A 14,590-nucleotide genomic window follows, 5' to 3' on the forward strand; every position below is an offset into this window, starting at 1 on the left:
TTAATTGGTTGGAATATCCTTCTAAAAAATGCTGAGTCTCAGATCCGATGCATTAGAAAATGATGGATGGATAATGGCTTGTAGAGAGCCAAATTTGTGGGCACTAAGGTTTTTAGTGTGTATTTAAATAATTTTACAATATATTTTTAATAATTTTACATACATTTTACTTCTTAACCATAATGTTTTTATGTAATTGGTATTGTAATTTAATCTTGTGATTTTATACTTGTGTTTATTTTTAAGGTTGCCTTTTTAATATCTGGCTGGGTGACTACCGATGAAAATTAGCACTCCTTAGCTAACTCGGGTATATTTACATTGATTTAATGTTTATTAATGTACACTGTCCCCTTTCAAATAAACAATAAATGAAAAATGAAAAATAACCGTGGAAGAGGTGGACTGACTCAAACCCCAAGCAACATACATCCCAAAATAACTGAACAACCAGTATCATCTGATGAACAAATACAGAGATTGCTTTTTATCTATACATTTAATTTTGATAGCAGGAAAATATTGCAATATAGTGATGAAATCGTATCAAGTATTGTGACACGTATCGTATCGCAGCACCAACGCCAATACTCACCCCTACTTAAACTGTTGCTGTTGATTCATTCTTTTACATCTAAAAGCTACATGTTCCTATATGCAATTAAATTAAATCAATTTAATCATACAATTCATTTAAATCCACAATTTTCTCGTCGTTCCAGGTTGCAGCTTTTGACCCATGACCAACAAAATTAGATAAAAACACATTTACTGTATATTACTTATATGATGACAGCATTCCACCTGACTCATCAGGTTTCCAGTCTGAAAGCTGTGATGGGGGATGTGATGATACCAGACCTCCACATTTATTAATAGCCCACGAGCTCAGTGGCCTTTTGGCCTTACAGGCTGAAGCCATTCTGCCTCTGGGATCCACACTCCACAGTAATCGCTGCAGAAGAATCTGGTTGCTGACTAGTCAGTCGGTTTTATCAATGTTTTTTTGTTTTGTTTTTTTTTTAGAAATATGCTTCTTGCTTTGGTGACCACAACATTTAGCAATTCTATCAATCTCAAAGCAACGCTGTGTGGCTTGTGACCCAAATATTAGCTTAATTTTAGATCAATTGAATGATGTTTCTGGTCAGTATTCAGCTCTAATATTGATGCTTCACTCTGACTGCCTTTCTAAAAAAACTCACCTATATAACTGGAGAGGCTCAGATTCATCTTTATGTGATTCAGAGCGCCGCTTTACTGCAGTCTGAGCTCCCCTCAAACACCAGAGCTTAGTAGACTAAAACACGAGAGCAATCTGCGCAAAACAAGTCAAAATAAAAAACAAAAAAGGCATATATAAGAACATAGGAACATAAAAAATAAGGGGGATAACAGATCTGACTAGAGCACATGTCTAATAAGAAAACATGCCTCTATTAATTAACATTTATAATTGTTACTACGTCAGTTTTCTCTTAATTTCAATGTGTTTAATTTAACTTTGTGTTCTAAGTTGCCGTAAGGGAAAAAAAGTAGCTGGAAATTCATAGCAAGCATAAATATATATATATATATATATATATATACATATATATACATACATACATACTCATATAATCATGAGTTTGCATTTATGAGCTATCACTCAATTGTATGTTTTAATATATGTAATTGCCTGAAATTAATAAATAAAATAAAAAAATGTAATTAAATAAAAAAAAATAATAATTTAAATTTAATTTAAAAAAGACATTTTAAAATAATAATTCAAAAAACAAAAGAAACCTCGGCTTGCTTCCATTTTCAACAGCAGATATGATATTTACTCATTAATAATAATATATTAACTAAGTCTGTTATTTTTTTATCTAGAGAGTTGATTTACTGCAGTATATTTTGTTATTCCAATTATGGAATTTTATCAGTTTTATAAATCAGACCAGAAGTTATTGGAAAATCGAGACAATAATTATAAGTGACCTCAGCTGATTCACGTGATTAACCTGTAATTTAAGCCTTTTACTTTAAATATCAGCAACAGGATTATTTAGATACAATATTTAATTTAGATTAAGCTTCTTGACCTTAATAGTCCATTTAATAAATATGAAAAGGGAAGTATTGAAAATAACTGTTCTTAAATTATAAAGTGAGACACTCGATCGCTGTTTATAATCATTCATTTATTGTCTAGAAATGTGACAAATGGGCCCAGTATTCAAGGTGAGACAGCCAGTAGGAAAGTTCAAAACGTTTATTAACACAAAAAGACACAGACAACGTCTGTAGCGCGGGGCGCAACCCATCACTGATTCTGGTTTAACAGTTCAGTCCATTCTCTGCGTGATCTAGGCAGGTTCCATCTGATCGAGTGTCGAACGGGATCCGTCCAGGGTGTCCCCAATCAGAGCAGCAACCACAGAAAGCTGACAGGAGACTGATCCTGGTCAGAATCGGACAGTTCTGAGATCCAGAAGTCCTCAGCTCGATCAAGGGTTCAGATCCACACAGGAACAAAACAGAGAAGGTGATCCAGGAATCCAAAGAGCTTTTCGGCAGGTTCAGAGTCCAGAATCAGACACGCACAGAAGCAGACAGGCAGGCTCGCTGGTTGAGGGAACATAGACGAGACGTTGTTCTAGGATTTATGCAGGACTTTAAACTGGTCTCCTCCTAGGAGCCAGGCTTACAGGAATAAAACCGACCCTCCTCGTGTTCCGAGCTAAAACCCTGAGGGCTCCGCAGAGAGGGACCAGAACAGGATCAGAAGACGAGACAAACATGAAACCTCTCAAACCACTGGCCGTCAGGAACCAGGACATGAATCAGAGAATAAATTAAAATTACCAAACAGACAAACGGAAAACAAATAATGATCCGGCCCCGATCGCTCAGGCTGAACCGAATTTAAAGGACCCAAAGCAGGTGGATGAGATGAGTGATAATTAGAAACCCGGGAACAGTTGGGCAGGTGAGGGAAATGAACAATTAAGCTGAGCCATCAGGGCCGATCATGACATTTATAATTATATTTGCAATCAAGAATCTCAAAGCAGTAGAAAATTTGATGTTTTTAATATAAAATATTGTTTTTAATTAAGTAAATTAAAAGTAGAGGTACTGGGGTACCGTGCATGTTCAAGAATGTTAAATATTCTAAAAAAATGTCATTAAAGTCGGACAGATCTTTAAATGAAAATGACTCCTCTATCATACCAACATTGCTTGAACAATGACTCTTTGTCACACAGGATTACCGTGTTGTTCCATAAAACAGAGTCACGTGGAGAAAAGTTAAGCATAAATAATTAGAAATTTTATGGATATCAAACTCACATGACAGTAGATATGGAAGTACATCTATTGCTTCAAGTAGAGATCGAGGTAAAAGTTGTTGTTTGGCAACAAAACTGATCTGACCCTTAACTGATCAGAAATATTTCTGGTTCTCTGAGCCGCTTCTGATGTTATCATCCCTTCCTTCTTCTTTGACTATTTGAGCTGAAGTAACGCCTAAATTTCACCACTGTGAGATCAATAAAGTCAATCAATCAATCATTAAATGGCCGTTATTAGCTGTTATCAGTCCCATAGATTGGCTTCAGATTGTGCCTCATACCCACCAGTAGGCTCAGTAGATGGTTATCACTGAATGAATCCTAACCCAAAGGTCATTTCTTTTTTGCCCACTAAATTAATTAATCTATTTATGTGTAATATGAACATTGTTTTACTGGCTTCATTTATTATAAAAAAGAAAAGTATCGGCATGTCGCTCATATCAAACAACCCCTCCCAAAAAAATCTCATATCCTTTTAAGTTCTTTTTGAACATCGCATTAAAACCGAGTGACTGAAATAAGAGGATCTCATAGCTTTAAAATGCTTTTTCTTTTTTTTTTTAAAGAAGGTAGGGTGTTAATAAAGTCAACAAAAAGTATATAGTAGGTAAATAGTAAATGTAATTAAAGGTTTTAGAGGTGTCCGAAACGGCTTTTATCGAGAGTACGCTGCATATTCAATGAGTCGATGCAATCAGCTGGTTTTCCTTTGATAGAAAACTTTAAATCAATCTGACTGGATGATCTGGTTAAACTGGAAAGTGCCTTGAGATGACATGTGTTGTAAATTGGCCCTATAGAAATAAACTGAATTGAATATTATCAGCCATAAGAGAGCCACTAGAAGACAGAGGAGGTGCATTCTAATGGGTGGGTTTGGTGGGTGAATGTGGCCTGGTATTTCCCAGCAACTCCATGAGTTCTCAATCTGCTGGTCAAAGTGGTCAGCTAACAGACAGTGACGTGTCCGCAGTTGCTTTCAGTGGGCTTTAAACCTGGAAGTCTTAGACTCAACTTTATTTTTTATCCCTTGGGATTACTCCTTCAGGGAAATTCTGGTTCCAGTAGCTCATATAGAGTACAAACGGTTAAAGCAAGATGCCATTTAAGATAAAAATACAACAGACTGTCAAGGTAGGGGGGAGGTTTTTGAGGACCCAGATGCAGAGATCAGGAGGCGAATCTTGTAGATAGAAAATACAAAAATACAAAGAAACAAAGACCAGAAAACATCAGGGAAAACTTATGTGGAAGCCAGAGACGAGGAAGCAAACAACAACAAGGAACCAGCACTGAGTGCTGCAATGCTGGTGTATATAAGGGGAACAGAACAAAGGATGGACTAATGAGCTGAATATGGAGCAGGTGTGAGTAGAGATAACTAGAAGGAAGCCAAGGGGAAAGGAAACGAGCACAAACGGACGACAGAGAGTAACTAAAGACTGATTGAATATAATGGAAACCTAAACCCAACTGAAGCTGTAATAAATCACGCCCATTTAGAGCTAAGCATTCAAGGCACGAGTAGAACTGTTTTCTTTTGAAAAAGGAAGCTACTGTTGAGTTTCACAGTACATGTTTGACTGATATGAATGTCTTTATGTGACCCTATGCCTAAATGACAAACTAATATTTATTAAGATAACAACCTGTGGTCAGTTTAATAGAATTCGTAGAACTTTCCTTCCGTCACTTTACAAAGTTCTACTGGAACCAACTAATGGGACATTTTTTTGGTAGAGAAAGATCTTTTATTTGCCACTGTTGAGTTTGCTATAGCAATAGCAGCATGATGTTGTTTATATTTAATGGTTTGCTATAATACTGTTTGGTTGTTTTTATCCATCTGCCAGAAATGTGCCATCACTGTGGAGTGTTTATCTGCAGTATATTCACTGCCGGCTTGAAAAAGATTCACCCTTCACAGATAATAAAGATTATCTGACTATTGAGTCTTGGGTTCTTTTGCCTCAGGGCATCTTTGCTTTGCAAGAGTATACAGATAAGATACGTTTAAGTCTAAAACTCTGCACACTGTAGATATGCTGGTGAAGATTCTCAGTCATCCAGACTATAGTCATAAAAAAAAGTTAAAAAACAATCCACTGGACTTGTTTCCAAGTTTGAAGACATTTCTCTTCCCATCCAGGAAGGTTTTTCAATTCAAAATGTCAGAAATAGCGTTGAGTTCAAGGCTCTTAAACAGTAGCCCAACAAAGCCTTGTTTTTGTTTAGAAGACATGCAAATTAAAATGGACGAACAGGTCCACCCTTTGGAATGGGGTGCGTTTGGCTTTCTTTATTAGCCTGCAATGCCCCATAGCTGTCTATGGCTACGTTCACACAGCAGCCTGAAGTGACTCAAATCCGATTTTTTTCCCCATATGCGACCTATATCTAATCTTTTTAAGGCAGTCTGAAAAAAACAAGATCCGATTTTTTCCACTGGACCCAGGTCACTTGGGTATTTGGTCCTGAATCCGATACGTATCTGATCTTTTCAAATGCGACCTGTGTCTGAATGGCCAGGTCGCATTCATCTGACCTGAACGTCATTAATACCTGACATAGGTCACTATTCTGGGTCTTGCTAAACAGAAGCGGCAAGAAAATAACAACCATGATGGAGAGCAGTATTTATGTCTAACCATCTTGAAAACAGATCGCGAGATGTGCTGCAGCACAACCATCCATGTTTACTTCAGTAAACACAGAGCACGCTTGCTTATGACGTCATTGCGTCTCTACTGCACATACGGGACACTTACGTTGTATGAATGCAGTTCAGACAAGAGATCACATGCAAGTCGCGTATGTTTTAGAAATGTGAACGACACGCAAAAAAATTGGATTTCAAAAAAAAAAATCTGAATTGAGCATTAAGGCCGGCAGTCTGAGCACAGCCTATGTCTCTGAAAGGGGTCGTTAGAGGGAATTGTTAGCCTGGCTGAAAAGGCGAGGTCTTGTGTTCCCCTGTAAAGGGGTTGGAGTTGGGGTTGCGATGATATCGGGATCGGATTAACTCAATTGTTGCATTGTACGTCTTCAAACTTAGAAAACAAAGTCCAGTGGATTTGTTTAAAACTTTTTTGGATGCACACCCTAGATATTTTTTATTACATTTTAAGGGCAGTTTTTAACTACTATTCAGCAGGAAATCTGTTTTTACTAATTCTGTTTTGCAACCACATTCACAGGCGACTAGAGTCTAAATACTGTTTTCTAGGGAGAGTATTTGTAAAGCTGGTCTTTACAAGCATCCCTTTGTTGATTCCTTATTGTTCATTTTTCACAGTAGTCAAGATGAGTTCACTAAAGACATACAGGTTGCTCCTACCAGTAGGGTTAACTTATTGTTTTTTACATCCTCAGGTACTTACCAGGGTCAGTTCACTGGTGGAATGCGCCATGGCTACGGTGTACGGCAAAGCGTTCCCTACGGCATGGCAGCAGTTGTTCGTTCCCCTCTCCGTACGTCTTTAACTTCACTTCGCAGCGAGCACAGCAATGGTGCAGTTCTACAACAAGATGTTCCAGCTATAACCACCACCAATGCCTCAGGGGAAGAAACGCCAGTCTCCACCCCTTCCCAGCTGGGACCATCCCGCGGAGGCTTTGCTCTCACTCTCCAGGTGGATCCTGAGGCAGTGAAGCCCAAGAAGAAGGGTCTGTTCAGAAGGGGCTCCCTGCTGGGTAAGCTGAAGAAGTCTGAATCAAGCACATCGCTTTCCAGCCAGAAGAGCAAGATCAGCTTCTTGAGGACGGAGTCGGCCCTGAGTTCCAACATCAGCGATACCAACTCCACCATCAGCGGAGACGAGAGCCTGGCCGGAGCGGAGGATTTCCCCCCCGTGGAGGCTGACATTGACGCCACCACCACCGAGGTCTACATGGGCGAGTGGAAGAACGACAAACGCTCGGGATATGGAATAAGCGAACGATCCAGTGGCCTGAAGTATGAGGGCGAGTGGCTCAACAACCAGAGACACGGCTATGGCTGCACCACATTTGCTGAGGGAGGGAAGGAGGAAGGCAAGTACATGAACAACATGTTGGTGAAGGCCATGAAGAAGAGGGTGATCCAGCTAAAGGGAACCAAGATCAAGCAGAAAGTGGAGCGGGCGGTCGAGGGAGCACAGAGGGCAGCGGCCATTGCCAAACAGAAGGCAGAGATCGCTGCCTCCAGGTAAGAGGAGATTAGCATTTGGTCCTCATTTCTTGTAGAAGTACCTTTATGCTAGGGCTGGGCAACCAAGTAAATTCACATTATCATGGTAGCTTAACTATTTTGGTCACATTTAAAAAGGGTAACACATTGACTTTCTCCCTCCAGCCCTGTAGGTGGCGGTATGTTTAAAAAAGCTTTGTTGCCACACATAAAGAATGGTTGTTTCTCAATACCTGTACTTGTGCATTCTCATATGCCCCTGAAACGTCATCAGCCTCAGCCCCAGCACTGTTCCAATTCAAGAGGAAAAGCAGACAGAGAACGGACAAAGCCCCCAGATGTTGTTCTGGCCCCTCCCTCTTTACCCAGCATGCATAAGAGCAGACTTGTCTGTTCCTGAGACTGATAGCTGTCCCAGCATGCACTGCGGCAGCAGCAGCTTCTAGGTTAGCGCTCACAGAGCTCAGAGTATGAAGTTAAAAGTTCTGTTTTCTGTTGCCGTTGTTCACGATCAGGAATCGTGAGGTCGGGAGAAAATCAAACATGTTTGAAATTCAGTCGGCCGTTGTAAGGTGGGCAAATCGCTCAGTGGGCATAAACAGAAAAGGATTCTTCTTCTTCTTCCTCTCAGAGGAAAACACAGAAGCATGGGGGTGCAATGAGTGTAATGGAGTGATTTCTGTAAAATTGACAGACTGTAGTAGCCACGTTTGCTCAGCCATGTCTTTGCCCAAATATGTGGGGTTTTTTTCTTCTTTTTAGGGCTTTTAGCACAAAATTGCACAAATTGCCAAGGCTGCGCGTTTCACTTAGTGAGCCTCAGATTCCTCTTCTACTCGTTTGGCTGCTTGATAGACGAGTCCGAGTAGCGCCGTCCCACGTTGTTTTTTAGACGTACAGTGTGAGCAGGTAGATCGCATCAGAGCGTCGGTTAACAGTATGAGAACAAGTTGTGAACTTTTAAACCCTGCGATTTCGTCGTACAGTGTGAGCTGAGCTGTGCCTGCAATGGTTGAAAAATCTTACAGTGTATGCCGGCTTTAATTAAGACTGTTATAGTGAGTCTGAATAAAAACACATCGCTGAGGATCTGCCACCGTACACTGACCAGGTTTACCAAACGGACAAACTGTGAGTCTGGGTAACCCCGCAGCGCTGCCATCGGCCTCTTTGCGTTCTCTCATTAATTCATGTCTTGGTAGGTTTGCTGATGTTAAACAGCTCCGTGGGATATTCAAAGCTTGGGATACTTAGGGTGACCAGACATCCGCTTTTTCCCGGACATGTCCTACTTTTCATACCTAAAAAAATGTCCGGGGGGATTTTCGAAATTGTCGGGGATTTTGGTCGACTACAGTGCAGCAGAACCGAGCCGTCAGATCGGGGGCTGGTCCGGGATCCCCGGCAGGCAGGACGAAGCAAACCTTCACCGGGTTGGGTTTGGTCGCTCCGTCCCCAGCTGGCTCCAGAAACCGTGGACCAGCCCCAGAGCTGATAGCTCGGTTCGAATGCCTAGAAATTACATTTAATCAAAAACACTGATCATTTATTGAACAGTATGGAATAATTTCATATTTAAAGTACTTTCAGAAGTTTGAATTCTGAATATGGCCGAAACTTTTCCTTTAAATGACCTGGACTTTATAATCTAAAGAAGCAATTCTCTGAAGAAAGTTGTTTGCATTGGATTTTACCAATTGGCCAAACAGTTAACACTCAAAATCCTATTGTACACAATCAGATATACCTGATAACAGAGGGCAGAGGACAACAAAAAAAATAATCTTGACTTATCGCATAGTAATAAATTATTAATATTAAAAATGTATTTCTGTTTTTTCTTTTTATGTATTTTGTTAAAAATAAGGACTTTAAACCAAAAAAAAGTAATTTTCAGTTTTGTTTTATTCTTGGATCGGGCTTTAAAGGGTTGAGGGAGTGAAATGCTAATCCAGATGTTCTGTTTTTTTATCCTTTTCTCTCAACTTCAGATTTATGGGGGTTTTTTGCCTTTAATTTCATAAAATTCTGATAAATTATTTGCAATTTCTATGGCAACCTTACAAAATGTGGAAAGCTTCAAGAAATATGAGCTCTTGAAGAAATGAAAGATATTTTTGAGTGAATCAGACAAAACCAGCAAGTTACATTAAAGTTAGTGGGCGGTTTATTTCTGAATAGAAATTCATTGATTTTCAGTGATTGGTTTGAGGGAAACCTTGTATTGAAATTCCTTTTCCATGAAATACAGAAGATAATCTTCAACAATCTTTCTATAAAACAACTTATTACAGTTGTTTTTGTTAAATAAGGTTAAGGTTTTCCCATTGATTCACTGTGGAGCTCTCAAACAGCTCTGCTTACAGCTGCTTTTTTAAATTTATGCCTAAGCGTATCTTTCAGGGTTTTTTCTATTTTTTATCCCATGTTGTTTAAAGGAAGTAAAAACAAAAATACTTGGAAAGTCCTCTGGGGCACTTGTTATATTTAGTTACACCTCCTCCAAAATTAAAGTAACTCTCAGATCACAAAGCGACGTAATGTTTGTTCAAGCATCTACATGCAGTTTGTCTTTGACCGTAGAAGGTGCTGGTATTTCTGTCCGCTGTCATCCTCAGAACCCCAAGTAGACTCAGTGTTTACAGCAGGGAGACACTTCGCTGATGCTCTGCAGACTTCTGCAGACACATATCTAAATACTGCACTGCACAAATAAGAACTATGCATGAGCCATTCTTTTAGTTGGTACATCATCATGTGCACCTATATGGAGGACCAACTCTGCCAAACAAAATGCTAACAAACCAATGGGCAGAAGTTGACCCTCTAAGACACCCCCCCCTCCTCATTTGCATAATGAGGCAGAAATTCAGACAGAAATGTAAATATGACAGGCAGAAATAAATAGCGTACATACAAATACAATAAAATACAAAGGAAGAATAAAACAGACAAAAATATTATATCATGCACATAAATAAATAAGTAATAAATAAATAAAGTTGAAGATTATAACAGACAATAAATAAAAAAGGTAATTTTTACAAAGGCGAATAAGTAAAGAAGCAAATTAAAAGAGTTATATACATTTATGTCTCACTGTATAATTTAATTTCTACTTACATTTATTTGTTTATTGTATTTTTCCGGGGCAATTAATTGTCTGCTTATTTAATAATTGAGCATTTATTTGTGTCTGTATTTATTTTTAAATATGGCAGAGTTGGTCCTCCATACACCTACAGCATTGAATATAATGATATATGCAGGCGCATTCATTAAATATGTTAATGTAATATAAATATGGAATATAAATGGAATTTAAACATGTTAAAATGGAAGTTAAACCTGTTTTTTCTCTGATGAGTGTTTAAAATAACTTGTAAAGTTATTGTGTTCCAGCTAAAAGCAATAAAACCTGTTACAGTTATTACAGCTGCTGGAGGGTCAGAGATGTTGGACTTAAGGTTAAAGGTTAAGAGGAATCTCCCGTCTCCAAATTCTTGTTGAGGATTTCATTTTCCACACATAGGGCTGCAACTAACGATTATTTAGCAAATTGATTGATCTGTCGTTCATTTTTACTGATTAATTGATTATTAATCAATTGAAGGGTTCCTTAAAAAGATTTAAACCAGATGAAACCAAAGAATTTCCACTTGTGTAGTTCTGGTTGCAGCATAATGATGGATGAAAACTTTTTTTTCTGATCTTAAAAGCAAAATATTTATATATTTTTTCACAATCTTGGTATAATTCCAGCTCTAAGTAAGTCGCTCTGTCAGCTAAAGGCGTGTTTTAAAGTCTGTAGTCCATTTAACGATTAATCGATTACTAAATTAGTTGAGGATTATTAGAATAATTGATTAATCATTATTAATCCAATTAATTGTTTCAGACTTATAAAAACATTTGCCAATGCAAAGATTAAAGCTTTTTTTTCCTCTGATGTAGATTTATTAACAATATTTATGCTTATGGACATTAATGACTGTCTACTACTAGAAATGCAACTTAATAAGAATGTATTTTTCTGTATTTGTAAAGATCCAAATTAAAGGAACTTTTGCAGAAATCTGTAAAAGACTTAATTTGACAAAAATCTTTAAAAGTGAATGAAGTTATTTATAAGGCAGCCATGTTGGATTATAAAGCCCAAATTAGTAAGAAACATTCACTCATGCACATTCATTTTTTTTTTTATTACACATTAAATCAGTAAATGGACCATATAGTGATGATTAAAAGTATAATGTTCACTGGAAAAACAATCTAGAAATAAGTAACATTTTCTTAAATTAAGTGTATTTACCCTTAATTTGAGTAGGAAAATGAGATAGTTTGCCAATGGAATGAGTATTATTACCCTTAAAATAAGATAATTAGATAAAAAAAACACTAGGACAGTGTAATTGTATCATTTAAAATAAGAAAACACAATCACATTGTCTTATTTCAAGTGCATTTTATCTAAATATCTTATTTTAAGAGTAAAATCATTCATTCCATTGGCAAACTATCTCATTTACCTACTCAAATTAAGGGTAAATGCATGTAATTTGAGATATTTTGACTAATTTCTCGATCGTTTTTCCAGTGTGTGCACTGCAATATTGGGAAGTACCCCCACCTGTCATTCCTTCTAACTGCACTGCAAAAACCATCTGAAATTAAGTAAAATTTCTTAAATCAAGTGTATTTACTTTATTTGAGCAGGTAAATAAGATAGTTTGCCAATGGAATGAGTATTTTTACACTTAAAATAAGTTAATTGGATAACATGCACCTGAAATAAGACAATGCAATTGATTTTTCTTATTTTAAATGTAAATTGTCTTGTTCCATTGGCAAAATTTGTCTTTTACCTCCTCAATCCAAGATCAGATACACTTATTTTAATAAAAAATGACTGATCTAGATTTCGATTTTTTCCAGTGCAACATCCAGGGACTTTATCCGTTCTCGGTCTGCTGTTCTTGTGAGTTGGAACAGCACTAGGGCTGAGGCTGATGATGTTTCACGAGAACGCACAAGAACACATAGTGAGAAACGGGCTGTTATTTACAGTTTTTCTCTTTCAAATCAATGTTTTACGCAGCATCTAGTCTGAAAAAATTCACCTAGACAACAATAATATTGCACTGCAAAAAAAAATGAAATCTAAATAAGTCATTTCTTCTTAAAATAAGGGCATTTTTCCTTGAATTAAGGATTTAAGTGAGACAATTTACACTTAAAATAAGAAAAAACAATTGCATTGTCTTATTTCAAGTGCATTTTATCTAGATACCTTATTTTAAGAGTAAAAATACTTATTCCATTGGCAAATCATCTTATTTACCTGCTCAAATTAAGGGTAAATACCCTAAATTTAAGACATTTTTCCTCATTTTGAGATCATTTTTGCAGTGTGTTTATTTTTATAATTCCACCTTTTGTTGATCTCTGTTTTATTAGGTTTTCAACTTGAAACTGTGAAATATTAAAAAGTTAGTAAATATTTAAGTGAAAGAACCAAATGATGAGATAAGTTTATTTTTTCTTCCTCTTTTTTACCTTCATAACTACAAACCAGACTTCGGATGTCTGTCTGTGAGCCTGGAAATCGTAGTATGTATCCACCGCGCTGGCACTTGTTATAAACATTTTTGAGAAGCGCTTTTAAATCAGAATACTTGTTGCTAAGTGCTGGGCAGCGCTGAGAGTTAAGCTGCGTTATATAAGCAGTGGAGAGATGACACATCTGTTCCTGGCAGAGGGTTTCTCATGCTATGATCCCAGGAGTTGAGGGTTTAAAAATACGAGTCCGACCAGCAGCACAGACCTGGACTCTTCACATGCAGTTGGTTATTCAGACACTCTTTGGACATTGTTCTCTTTTTGTGTGGAGCAGGCAGCTGGGCGTCTATGGGGGGGGTCTGTGTGGCAGGACGGGGTGTAAATGACGCACACCGAGGTGGAACGGTCACAGACGGGGCCCTGGCTAAATATGGACAGGCACACTCCTGCTGTATCACAATCACAAGGGAATGCAACAGCTGATTGTCCCCCCACCTCCCCCCTCACTATCAGACCCCATCCTCCCTACTTGCAGGCACACAGACTCTTGTTTTCTTTCTTTTTGTGTCTGTGTCACTTCTTGTTTTTTTGTTTTTTTTTTCTTTGCACTTGCCTAAAGTTGCTGCTGTTGATTCGGACCTGTTGTCGACAGTCTAATCCGCTCTGCAGGGCGGCAGCGGCTACAGAGCCAGCTCTCCTTGCGTCAGCAGCGGTGTCAAATGGTTCTGTGGATAAAAATATGGCACAGCTCATAAGCGAGGGCCCAGTGGCGTGTACCGCGCCTCACTTTAGTTGTTGGGCTTGGATTACTTCCTGTTCTGCTGATACAAGCTGTTTGTGCAGGCGTCATTCGTTAAAGTTTCTCCTCATTTAAACAGAAGTGAGTCCTGCTTTCAGTAAAACTCTGGGTCTGTTTCACACACAGTAGCTCCGCCACTGAACAGGAGCCACTCTGGAAAAATCTAACGGCACATGCCAGAATGAGAACATATCTGTCCCCAGCAGCAGGGTCCAGGACAGGGAGACTACTGCTGGATTACCGGAGAGAAAGAAAAAAAAGGAAAATAGAAGGAGCAAAGAGTTCAGAGGGGGTCTTTTGCCACATGTCATTGTGTTCATGGTCAGGACGCTGCAAATATAAATCACTGCTGGATGTACGGGGGCCAAGGGATGTACATGCAACGGATTTCACAGCAAATTAAAAAGGTTCTGCAAACTCAAAAACAAACATTTCTGACAAAACATATGAAAAGTTAAAGTTGCATTGCAATTCTTTCATAAAATAAGTGCATTTGTTCTTAAATTGAGGAGGTGAGTGAGACACTTTGACAATGGAAAAGATAATTTACATTTAAAATATGAAAAAAACAACTGCATTGTCTCATTTCAAGTGCATATTATTTAATTATCTTATTTTGAGAGTAAAAAACCTCATTCCATTGGCAGATCATGTTATTTACCTGCTCAAAATGAGGGTAAATACACTTAATTTAAGATATTTTTACTTATTTCCAGATTG

At 38.0% G+C, this 14,590-nt stretch overlaps 1 protein-coding gene across 1 annotated transcript in view; it reads left to right on the forward strand.

Annotated features, from left to right (window-relative positions):
- Positions 1-14,590, forward strand: part of jph2 (junctophilin 2) — a 46,875-nt gene that overhangs the window by 8,071 nt on the left and 24,214 nt on the right. Inside the window, exon 2 of the mRNA XM_015393460.1 lies at positions 6,717-7,530. Coding sequence (XP_015248946.1) covers positions 6,717-7,530 — 814 coding nt within the window. The remainder of the gene's footprint in view (positions 1-6,716; positions 7,531-14,590) is intronic.

Source organism: Cyprinodon variegatus, unplaced genomic scaffold, assembly GCF_000732505.1.
Source record: "Cyprinodon variegatus isolate N-32 unplaced genomic scaffold, C_variegatus-1.0 Scaffold642, whole genome shotgun sequence".
NCBI lineage: Eukaryota > Metazoa > Chordata > Actinopteri > Cyprinodontiformes > Cyprinodontidae > Cyprinodon > Cyprinodon variegatus.